Source organism: Solanum pennellii, chromosome 4 (genome assembly GCF_001406875.1).
Source record: "Solanum pennellii chromosome 4, SPENNV200".
Lineage (NCBI taxonomy): Eukaryota > Viridiplantae > Streptophyta > Magnoliopsida > Solanales > Solanaceae > Solanum > Solanum pennellii.
Genome location: NC_028640.1, coordinates 49,615,301 through 49,627,346, shown reverse-complemented (window position 1 = coordinate 49,627,346; position 12,046 = coordinate 49,615,301). Strand labels below are relative to the sequence as shown.

Sequence of the window (12,046 nt, the reverse complement as noted above, 5' to 3'; positions counted from 1 at the left end):
TTTACTCTGAATAATCGAAACTTTAATTAGAATCATTCACTAACCTTTTTGGGAACACTTATTTTAAATTACAGCTATTGAAAATCATTTAATATTGAGTCTCAGTGAATATGATATCCGACTCTTTGAAAGGGCTACTTGATTACTTATACAATCATGTACACTTACGTGTGCTTTTGAACGCAACAAGTCACACTTGGAAGGACTTGTACAAGTCAGGTAATGGCTTAGGCAAAACTTGTCGCTCTTCTTCTTGGTTCCTTTCTTAGATTCATCCTCCTTGATAAAGTCATAGCCTACACCATACTTGCGATTTTTCTTTGAAATTTGAATCGACTCGACAATGCTATCGAGGTTGTTACCCAATCTGTAGCCAGTTTTGAAACCATTCCTCAACATACTCATACTCAAAAATTTTGTATACATGTGGTGTCAACATTTGCAGGGCCAAAGTCTTCATGGGTGGCATTTATTATTTCAATAGTGTAGAAATCTGCCCCTCTTGAAATATCCTAGTCCTAGATCATTGGTACATAGCCATTTTGGTGGATCAAATGTCTCGTCTATTCTTGTTTCATAGCAAAATTTTTATTTTTTCTTTCTCGTGTACTAGCATAAAAAAGAAGAAGACTAGTTTGTATCATTTTATTTTTGATTTTTTCTTCGATATCTTTTATCAATATTAAAATCCGATTAAATTAAAATTTACATAAATATAAATCACTTTTAATAAAAATAAATTCGTTTAGACCTCCTAAATATATATTTACCACTTAGCCACAAAACTCATGGTTTGAGTAGTTTGTACTTGGTAGTACTAGTTGGCACCACAATTGGCATAGGTGACGTTAATTGAGTAGGTAGCAAAGAGCAGGAGGACCCCATCTTCACCCAACACCACCATTTCTATCTCACCTACCCAAAATCGCTTAGCAGCCATTGCTTACCAAACAACCTACAATTTTCTACATATACATACACATAAACCCACCAATTTTGTTTGTTGTAATAAGCAGGAAGGTCATAACGGCGACGAAGAATGGCGTCTTTTGTACCTACCAAACAATTTGTCGGAGCTTCGTCGTCCTCCGATATCGGATCCTCTCGTCTTGGATCTCTTCAGCTACCTTCTAAGTTCTCATCTTCCAACTTTCATCTCCCATCTCGTCCATCACAACTCAAACGCTTAGGTACAGAAATTTCCAATTCAATTTGAAATATATGAATTGTTTACCGTATTTGTTTCAGTTGCTCATCTTCATAAATTGAAGTAGATTTATTTATTGTGTTTAATTTGATTGAGTTTATCTATTTCTTTGCTATTTTTCATCCAAAGCAGTAAGCCTTATGTGTACAAGATTAGCTATGTTGTAGTTCTGCTTTGGTTTAGTTATAATTGTATTTCTGCTGGTTTCTGTATTTAAGACCATAACTGGAGCTAAGAACCGTTCTCCTTGTTTAGAAGATGGTGTTGAAAATGATTTTATGATTGACTTTTATATTATGTGGCTGAAAATGTTTAACTTGTTTAATCTCGTCGTTCTTGTTGATCGAATAAATGAGAAAAAAGAAATAATAATTCCATGAAAAACAGGAACTTGTTTATATGTAAATCTATTTATTTTTCTTACCTGCAATGCATACACAATAAAACTCTAGGAAAATGATTTTGATTCTACTAACTGTCTCTTTTTAGATATGGTAGAACCTCTTTCCCAGTTGATTGACCTTTACTTGGTGGATTCAACTGAAGTTAATTCCTGAGTCAAGCTAGTGTCATAGTACCCATTTTAATACTCACACATATCTAGCCTTTGTTTTCCTATGGACTGTGTGAAGTGGTAAGGTTAGGATGCAAGCCTTGGGTTTATGCTCGCAGGAAACAGAGTATTTCACTTCTAATTGTATGGGCACTTCTACTCTAACCATCTTGTTGAAAGAATTATTATGGTCCTGATATGAGCAATAGTTGTTGGCTGCCTTATTTCACACCAGATTTTCTTGTATTCATTTATTGAGTTTAGTTGTTCCAGAAACAAGAAATGAAAAGAAAAGGTAAAGTGAAAAATGCTCGGCTTCAGGAGAAAAGTTCTCTCTGTTTGTATTGCTTTTCAGCTGAATTTTTCTAGTCCCGGGAAGAAATGAATTAGAAATTATGTGCGTTCTTGTTAAAGACATGCATTTGAATGACCTTAAAGAGGCCTATAAGTATGTATATTATCTTATTTAAGCACTATTTGGTGCATTTCAAATGTTATTCATGTCCTCTTGAGAATATTATTCTTGTTAAATGAAGTTGATAAGGTGCATTTGGAAACACAGATAATACCAACACTCTTTGGTAATTGGTATCCTTTGCCACGTGGAAAGACAAACTTAAATATTCTTTGCATCCTTGACTTGCTTGCTGCTAAATTGAGTTAAAGTTGGTTAGAGACTTAATTCTCTCTGCTTGTGTACCTGCAGAGATACAGGCTGCTGGTAGTACATTTGGAAATTACTTCCGCGTTACAACTTTTGGAGAATCTCATGGTGGTGGAGTTGGTTGTATTATTGATGGATGTCCTCCCCGTCTCCCACTTTCTGAATCTGATATGCAGGTGGAACTTGACAGGAGGTATTTCTTTCCTTGTCCCCAGCTATTTTTCTATGGAACGAATGTCACCAACACCATATTGATAGCTACATCAGATACCAGGATAAACTTTTGACATTTTGGCAGTCTAATGTAGAAAAAGGCTAATTGAACGAGTAGTCTTTGGGATTACTACGGTTTCATTATTTTTTGGCTCATCTTAAATTGTTTAGAAAACTTTGTCATCCAGGAGGCCAGGTCAAAGCCGGATTACCACACCTAGGAAAGAGACTGACACTTGCAAAATTTCATCAGGCACTGCAGATGGTTAGTTTTCTGATCTAGTTTGTTTTAAACTTTGTCTTCTTCCATTTGCCTCTCCTGGACTAAGCCATTGGCGTTTTATAATTCTTTGAACTCAGTATCGGGCACTCATTTACTGCAGGGCTGACTACTGGATCTCCAATCAAGGTTGAAGTACCTAACACTGATCAGAGAGGAAATGTAAGTATGGTCTTTACCTTCTTGAGACTTTCTGTGTGTCAAATAACACAAGAAAAGTGAACCAGGAAGTTTCTCTTAAAATGATTGCAGATTCCACTACTCTGTTTTTAACTCATAGCCAGTTTGTTGCTTTGACATGCGTTGCTTCATCGAGACAGTTATCCAAGCTAAGCTTAGGTATATCTTGTTTGGCAATCTCATATAGCTGACTATGTCCGTAGACGAGTCACTCGTATTCTTGACTTGTCAAATTAATTTTTTTGGGGCACAATTGAGAGACATCACGGTGATGAGGCAAATGCCTGTTGCGCTCATTCCGTGGTGGAATTTGTGACATGAAAGTCAAAATGATATGTGAACTTACTTGTGCTTAAATATAACTACTTCAAGTTGAAATCTAAAGTATGTGAATTTCGCACAATGTCCTGATAAATCCAAGAATAATTTGGAGTGAAAAAGCAAATTTTCAGCCTGCTCTGAGTATATTTTGTATGTTAGTTGTATTTGATCTTTTGTCAATTGATGCTGAATTTTCTTTTCTCCCATACTTACTGGATTAATCATTTTGTGTTGGATTACCAGGACTACAGTGAAATGTCGCTTGCTTACAGGCCATCTCATGCAGATGCCACTTATGACTTCAAGTATGGAGTGAGATCTGTACAGGTAATTTCATGATAAATCTAATTATAAATATCTTGGATATCCTAGTATGTTTAGTTTTTTTTTCTTGTCCTAGCACTTGTTATTTCTCAAGTTCTTATTACCGGCGTCTTTATGTAGGGGGGTGGTAGATCATCAGCAAGAGAGACTATTGGGAGAGTTGCTGCTGGAGCAGTTGCTAAGAAAATTCTCAAACTCTATTCTGGAGCTGAGGTATGGCTACTTCTGTAGGTTTAGGATCCCATAGCTAAAATTTAGTGGTATTTACTATTATATCAAAGCGATATGTAAAACCTCCCTCTGGTGCTCATTTGGGAATAACAAGCTCTGCAGTGGTGATATTAGAGGCATTTTGATGCATTCAAACCTGCCACACATCCCTTTTCTTCTCAAATTAAAGATTCAGAACCTTTAGTTTTAGCTAACTTTTGGGAATAATCCATTAAATATTTGGCTAGATCCCCTTTCTTTACTGGGATGAACTTGGCTTTTAACACTTATATTCCATACTGCAGGTTCTTGCTTATGTTTCTCAAGTTCACCAAGTTGTACTTCCTGAGGATTTGATTGATCATCAGAATGTGACTTTAGAGCAGGTATATGTACATCAGAATGTATTTCAATTATATATTCTTACTGAAAATAAGAAAGTGAAGAATTAATTCATGCTGTGGCAGTTTGTAAATAGTGTCTAAACCATCATGTAACAATTTGTTTCAGTTGCGAAACCTTTTAGGGTCTGGAAGAAACAGATTTAGTATATTATTTAACAATCTTTTTAATCCACAGTTCCATTAGCTCAGTGACTATGTTACAATAATCATTTTTTTTGGATAAGGAAAAGAAAGAGATACCATGTGGGTATTTGTCCATGAAAAACCAATATTTTTCACTTAATTTGGAATTATTGAAGTTCGAGTTGTGTTTGGCCTTTTGGATATCATTTTATTTGAAACATGAAAATAATTTTCTCATTTAACTTTGAACTGAAATGTTGAGTGGACAATCTTTTGATTTAAGTTAGATGCAATCACAATTAAACACCATGGGTACCTCTGATCAATGATGTTGTGTTTTATTTATTGTTCTCTTTAGAGTGCGACCCTCATATCTCCTTGCCATAAGTTTTCTCACTATATCAAACTCCAAAGTATAATTAACTCCTAATTATCTACATTTCATTAAAGCTTTTCTTGGGGAAGAGGGAACATTTTTGAACATTTTCTTTTCATAGGATCCAGTCTTCTTTCCCTTTGTTTGACACCAATTTGGGGTAAAGAAAGAAAACTCTACTTCTTGTACAGTAAAAGGGCATTTGGTTAGACTGATTTGGCGAGTTTTCATTTAATCTCGTGAGTTTGTAGAGACTTAAGATGGTTTATCTAGGCTGGGACTTGTCAAAGTTTGTTTTCTAACCTCTTTGTCGTTGATCAAAGCATTAAAGTAATAGACAAGAATATAAATGATTTTTGATCCAGTCAGTAGCTGAGTGAGATTGTAGAAGCTGCCAATATGATAATGGTATAGGTTTGTGCCTGTAGTGGACACTATCTTTGGCTGATATAGACTGCTTTTAGCACATAAAGAGCATCAAATTTCGGCTTAGTAGGCAAAAAATTATAGAGACCTTCTGTGCTTCTATTTGTGGCTATCATAGTTCATCAGAAGTAGTTTTATTATGAGCTTCCCAGTTAACTGAGATTTTTCTCCATCATGTCTGATCTACTTGATTGTTTGTTGTTTTACATGTTGATGAAACTTGTATTTGTTTTTGGTAATTCTGTGATACCAGATAGAAAGCAATATTGTCCGATGCCCGGATCCGGAATATGCAGAGAAGATGATTGCTGCTATTGATGCTGTACGAGTGAGAGGAGACTCTGTTGGTGGTGTTGTAACTTGCATTGTTAGAAATCTCCCACGGGTAAGCTATCTCTGTGTTTGTAACTTGGAAATGTGATATGTATATCTGCACCTCTTTGGTAACTAACATGAAATTTCATCTCAAATTGTAAAAGACATGCCTGAGACTTTGTTAATGTTTACTAGGGTCTTGGTACACCAGTCTTCGATAAACTTGAAGCTGAGCTAGCCAAAGCTTGCATGTCATTACCTGCGACAAAGGGTTTTGAGTTTGGAAGTGGCTTTGCAGGTACATCATCTTTACTTCACTGTTCCGGAGATGTAGCTTAACTTTATCACTGAAGGACTTGGCATGTTTTCTCTAATGCATTTTCCATGAGCATTGCTAGTCCTAAGCAGATAAACATTCCTCAAGATGTTCTAAAAAAGGGTGATCCTTTTCAACTGACATGAACTCCTTCAAGAATTATATTATAAAACTAGTAACATATTAGTAATCATTTAGCTGTTGCTGTCAAATGTCCAGTTATGGACTTTTGACACGGAAAGTTCTCTGCTCTGAGTATATGATATGGGCCACTAAGTCCTATAGAAATCCAGTAGTTTCTGTACACTCATCAAGATGTTGTTTGAAGATGCAGACAAACATCTTAAAGATTTGTGTTTTTGAATAATTAGCGTTTATGATTGTCAACAGAAAAGGAAGGATAATGCTTTTAGGTTTGAAGTAGGTAATTGTGACTTTAAACAGTGTTTTGGGTCCTCAAAGCATGCTGTATTCAACTTAGGTCTAGGCTGCCTGGAGTGTGTTAGTTGCTGCTCTGGCCGTAAGGGGAGGCAGACAGTTATTACTGACATTTGGTATTTTATTCACTGTCAATTGACTTTTTGGTTGGTGGGATTGCATCAGTGGTTGGTGTATCAGTTCTGAATCATTGATTTTAAGGGGTTGTTTGGTTACTGGTTAGAGTTATGCAGGGATTAGTTTTGTAGGGCTTAGTTATGTTGGAACAAATTATAAACGTAATAGTTATGCATAGATTACAATGCATGAATTATTTATTTGGATATTTGGTTTGTTGTATTAGCAATTAGTAAGATTATATAATTTTTAAAATAATTTGTTTGCTTAAGATGCATGATAAATATAGTTGGCATGTGAAAGCATTGCAATCAAAGCCATAAATTTAAGTAAATTTGTCATTTCAGCTATTTTCTAATGTAGTACTAATCCTTGTATTAATTATTCTATATCCTATCAAACTCCCTTTGTGTGCTGAATTTAATATGAAGCAACTAAATTCTACCAAATATGGTATTAGCTATTTTAGCTTTAATACCTGAATAACTCCCTTCCTAACCAGCAACCAAATGACCCCCAAGTACTTCTGACCTATTTCAATAACTTAAAAACACCATTAAATGCTACATTCTTTGATGAAAATTTAATGGAAATATTTGCTTCTGGTGAAAATAAAGGCACGTTCATGACTGGTAGCGAGCATAATGATGAATTCTATATGGATGAGCATGGCCGAATCAGGACAAGAACCAACAGATCTGGTGGAATCCAGGTACACTTTACCCAGTATTGTTTAGGTTAATAATATATTGACTGGAGCATAATTTTTAATTGTCTAACTTCTAATTTACAGGGCGGTATATCAAATGGAGAAGTTATCAATATGAGAATAGGTTTCAAGCCAACTTCAACTATTTCTGTGAGAACTCTCTCCCTGTCTTCAATTTGCTCATTTCTTATTAATCCTTTGTGATGTAGGATGATGTACTTGTACTGCTCTAGCACCTTTGCCTTTTGATTTGTTTGGAGTAAACTACAATATACTTTTTAAACTGAACTTCTTGTTTACCATTTTCTTGCAAAATTTCTAGTCATTTCGTAAGTTGATATCTGATTTGTTTTGACTAGGTCAATTATATATATTCAGGACTAAATTTAAGAAGCAGTTTAATAATCTCATTTAATTTCTCATGCAGAGGAAGCAGCAAACTGTGACAAGAGACAAACACGAAACAGAACTCATCGCTAGGGGTCGCCATGATCCTTGTGTGGTTCCCCGAGGTTTGTCTCTGAAACGATACTTGCTTGTTACCCTTTGTTTGGTAGTTCTTTGAAGTCTCTGCTATTACCTTGTCTAGTCATAGAAGCCATCTAGACTTCCCTGTGAATCTTTACAACTCATCCCTATCCTTTATTAGGACTAGGTGAAATTTGTTAGTTTTATAACTTATTGATAAACATAACCAGAAAAAGGACATCTGATATACTGTTCGACTTCCAAGCCTGCTCTTCTTTCTATTCTGGTTTCTTTCCACCCCTGAAAATGACAATAGTTTGATGGTTGTGATGCGCTACAGCTGTTCCAATGGTTGAAGCAATGGTCGCCTTGGTGCTTGTCGATCAGTTAATGGCTCAGTATTCACAGTGTATGATGTTCCCAATCAATCCTGAACTACAGGAACCTTTGCAGTCATCACCTGAATCAGCTGAGGTTACCCTCTGAACGGAGCAAACAGACATAAACCGTCAAATAACTTCTGGATAAATTGAGAAATTTTTAGTTCTTCCTGAATAGTGTACTACTTGTGGTTTTTCTTTTTTATAGATATCTCCTGTTTGCCTCTTTATAGAGTTACAGCAATGTATAAGTTTTGTGTGATGGACTAGGCAATCTTAGGTTCTTGTTCCATATAAAACCTCATGTTGTACCTTTGTACCTTCCCAGCCTGCTTATCTTCCGCTCGGAGTTAAGAATTTGTCATTACTTGAGTCCAGGTAAAATTGTTATTGTGATATGTATGAATATGCTAATTCATTTTGTTTCAAATTAATGAAATAAATTTATTATGTTGCCAATTGTTTATTTGAACTTCAGGCCATATGTAAACCTCAACCGAGTATTAATGATATTCAATATAAAATAAAAGAAATAATTTTTGATACTCAACAAAAATCCAGTGTGATATTTGATTGGGAAATTTTTCAAAATGTCATTATTTTAATATTTAATTAAGACTCATTGTCAACACTTTCAATATTTATTAATAATGTCAAAATTTTAATTTGTTAGGTATCTTATTTATGTTTTTATTATTTGCTTTTATTGAAAGATTACAATTGTTAAATAATAGAAAGGAGAAATTTAGGGGAGAAAATAATTTTAAAAAGGAACAATCACTAAATATTCTCATCAGTTACAAAATAAAAGATAAATGACACATGCATCTACATAATTGATTAAATTTCTCATTATGGATTTTCAATTGATAATACTCGATTTCTGATCAATTTATTTGGATTAAAATCATTTTTTTTGTTAGAAAATTTGAAACGAAATAGGTCAAAAAATCGTTGACAAGCAGTTTTTGAGAAGTAATTTTTATTGGGAATTCGATAGAATTGATGAAATACAATTTGAAACAATTATTAGTTAATTACTACATTCTTAATGTGTTTCTAATTGATTATAAATTTACTTTGAAATTTTTTACATAATTGTACAGTGCATCTATTTACATATAAAATTGTATGTATTGTGACCAAGTTAGTAATAATGAGTTTTGACGAATTCATTGAATTTTTTTGTTGGTTGAATATGAAGATAATAATGGATTGTTTGAGGATTGACTTTTTTCGTTAGCTAATTCTTTTTAATTATTTGAACAAAATGGTATCTCAAACATAAAAAAAAAATTTCTTTAGTTATTTGTTTTCTATTTTTTTGAACTATTTAGTTTTATCAAAAAGAATATCATAAATATAATGTATTTTGTAAGTGTTTGACTTGAATACAATTTGTATGTTACTTTAATATACATATATTGCTGACATATTATAAAATTGTGATGTACAAAAAATAATTTTGTTCAAAACAAGATAAGAGCCCATTGTAAATAAATATTATTTTAACTTAGATACAAATGAAAAAAAAATACATTTTTGTTATGTTAGGATTTTGTTGGCGGTCGTAGCTTACAATAGAAGTAGGAAAAATACAATTTTGTTCAAAGAGATGATATAAGTATCATCGTAAATATATATATATATATATATATATATATATATATATATTAACTAGGAAACAAAAATACAGTTTTGTAAATATAGTTTTGTTCAATTTTAATTTGAATAGTAAAGTGAACATAATATACAAAAATTGTTGGTATATAATTATGATGAAAAACATAATAACAAAGAAATACAGACTTGTTGGCGTTGAAAATTAAGTTTCACATAAAAAGCGAGATTGAAATACAACAAAGGGCACAAATGATACTCAACTCTATTGGAATACAAACTTGTTGGTATACCATTACTATGAATACAAAATAAAAAGAAATACAAACTTGTATGTTTACATTGTGACACTGAAATACAAAATGAGCAAAATAAAACTACAAAATTTGTTGTCATTTAATTTGTGTTCTGAGTGATCGATGACTGTGAGATCGGTGGCGAGAAACACCAACAACGCCAACATTCTGCCGATACTGGTTAATAGTAATGGTCAGCCTTGTATATGCTTGGATCTAGAAAATTGATGATTAAGTGGGATACCACTTATAATCCTCTTAGAGGGTCATTACAGAGGATCCTTGATGTTTTCCTTATCCAAAACACTAAATAAATAAATTTTTTGAAATATTTAAACAAAAACGAAATCGGTTAACAGACCTAAAAATCGAATAAAGATGCATACCTCAATCAATGGGATTCTTGTGAATATCTTAGATTCTGCATTGGAGAGTGATTTAGAGTTTATCAAATCCTAAACATGATTTCAACTACAAACAACAACTTTGAACGATTTAAAAAAAATAAAATCATAAAACAAATCTTGAAAATGAATAAAGATGCATACCTTAATCAAATGAATTGTGTAAAGATCTTTATAACATACATTATTCAATTTCTAAAATCAAAAAAAAAAAAGGAAGAGAGAGGCGTGCTTGAAATGAATGATATGAGAAGAATTGGAAGATGAAAATATAAGAGAGAGAGAGAGAGAGAAAATATTCTGTTTTTTATAAACATATGAGAGAGAAATAATTGGAAAATGTTTAATTAAAGCGAGAAAATAGAAAGTAAATTAGGATACATTATCTTTTTTAAAACAATGACATTTTTTATATTTTTACTAATTATTTTAAAATATGGAGGTTTTTACTTAATATGTTTGATTTTTTGATTAGTTTACTAATTTTTCCTATTTGAAAGGGAATCTTCAAGGCATTGTGCATTTTGTTGGATCACTTATCCCATCAAAATTTTGCCTTTCTTCATAGTATGTTTCCCATCTATTTTGTGCGACTTGTTAAAAAGATGTTTGGGTGTAAGAAATGATTTCATAAAATTGGAGTTAAAATTAATGACACGAATGAACCTTTTCTTAAACAACAACGACATAGATGAGACATACTTTCAACGGATGATATAATGAGCCTTTCTTCAAAGTTCGGCGATATATTTAAGCCTCTTTCCATTAATGAATTAACTAGTTCACCTCATAAACAAAATTTAGGAGCAATTGTGATAATTCCAAAACTGCTAATTCTTCATTGATTTTGTGTTTGTCATTATTTTCTTGTGAAGAATAGTGGCCGAAGAAAATTATTTGTCAAAGTCCAGAATGTAAATGAGTCTATAATGTAGATGGAGTACAAACCAAAAATATAGTCCAAAATTCTAATCGAGTTGAATATGAGCTAAGAACAAAAAATATTATAAGAACAAGACAGGTCACAAACGTCATGATCGACTATAAATCATATCCATGTACATCAGTCCATGAATTCTTTTTTCTCACAAACGCCTAAGAGCCCATTTGGATTATTTGAAGAAGTCATATATCATATCATATATTTATATAAATATATTTATCGGAAAAGGGTCTAAAATACCCTTGAAGTATTGAAAATGGTACAAAATTACCCTTCATCCACTTATTGGCTCCAAAATGCCCTTTTCATCCACCTATTGGCTCCAAAATACCCTTGTCATCCACCTTTGAGTTCAAAATTGACAACTTATTTAATGATTTTAAATTTAAACTATTTAAATATTTTTAAAATACTTGATGTTCAACTATTGATTATAATTTAATTTATTTGTATTATTTATAAACCAACCCAGTACCCACCATTACTAACTAAACCCCACCCAATTAATAATCCAACTATAATAACAAAATCATCATTAACACTACTAAAACACGATGAAATTATAGATTAATGAAAATAACATCTAAAATTATTCGAGTCCGAATCGAAGCCCCAATTAAATTTATGTTGAACCTCTTATTTAGGAGGACACTTTCAATTTGATTCTCTTTCAAGATTGAATTAGAAATTTATGATTAAAGGTAAAGAAGTAATACATCCCGAATTAATTCATGCACTTTTTTAAAATATAATTTTATA

At 32.6% G+C, this 12,046-nt stretch overlaps 1 protein-coding gene and 1 long non-coding RNA gene across 2 annotated transcripts; one reads left to right on the top strand and one right to left on the bottom strand.

The window, feature by feature from the left end:
* The first annotated feature begins 796 nt into the window (after positions 1 to 796).
* On the top strand, positions 797 to 8,483 carry LOC107017913 (chorismate synthase 1, chloroplastic). Its single transcript, XM_015218202.2, has 13 exons — positions 797 to 1,190; positions 2,467 to 2,617; positions 2,826 to 2,902; positions 3,021 to 3,079; positions 3,662 to 3,745; positions 3,863 to 3,955; positions 4,258 to 4,338; positions 5,535 to 5,666; positions 5,792 to 5,894; positions 7,085 to 7,179; positions 7,261 to 7,326; positions 7,604 to 7,688; positions 7,985 to 8,483. Exons 1-13 carry the CDS (start codon positions 1,040 to 1,042, stop codon positions 8,128 to 8,130), a joined length of 1,323 nt encoding a protein of 440 aa, XP_015073688.1. The 5' UTR covers positions 797 to 1,039; the 3' UTR covers positions 8,131 to 8,483.
* A 1,364-nt stretch (positions 8,484 to 9,847) lies between these two features.
* Positions 9,848 to 10,575, bottom strand: LOC114076743. The gene is made up of 3 exons (XR_003577730.1): positions 10,489 to 10,575; positions 10,327 to 10,361; positions 9,848 to 10,246 (listed from the first exon to the last, which is right to left on the bottom strand). It is a non-coding gene; the product is annotated as an uncharacterized LOC114076743 (long non-coding RNA).
* Positions 10,576 to 12,046: the final 1,471 nt, after the last annotated feature.

Bases quoted from the DNA above. Each gene is read 5' to 3' on its own strand.
- LOC107017913 (XM_015218202.2), top strand. From the start codon at position 1,040: ATGGCGTCTTTTGTACCTACCAAACAATTTGTCGGAGCTTCGTCGTCC. The intron at 3,956-4,257 runs GTATGGCTACTT...TCCATACTGCAG, and splicing joins AACTCTATTCTGGAGCTGAG to GTTCTTGCTTATGTTTCTCA. The intron at 4,339-5,534 runs GTATATGTACAT...CTGTGATACCAG, and splicing joins AGAATGTGACTTTAGAGCAG to ATAGAAAGCAATATTGTCCG.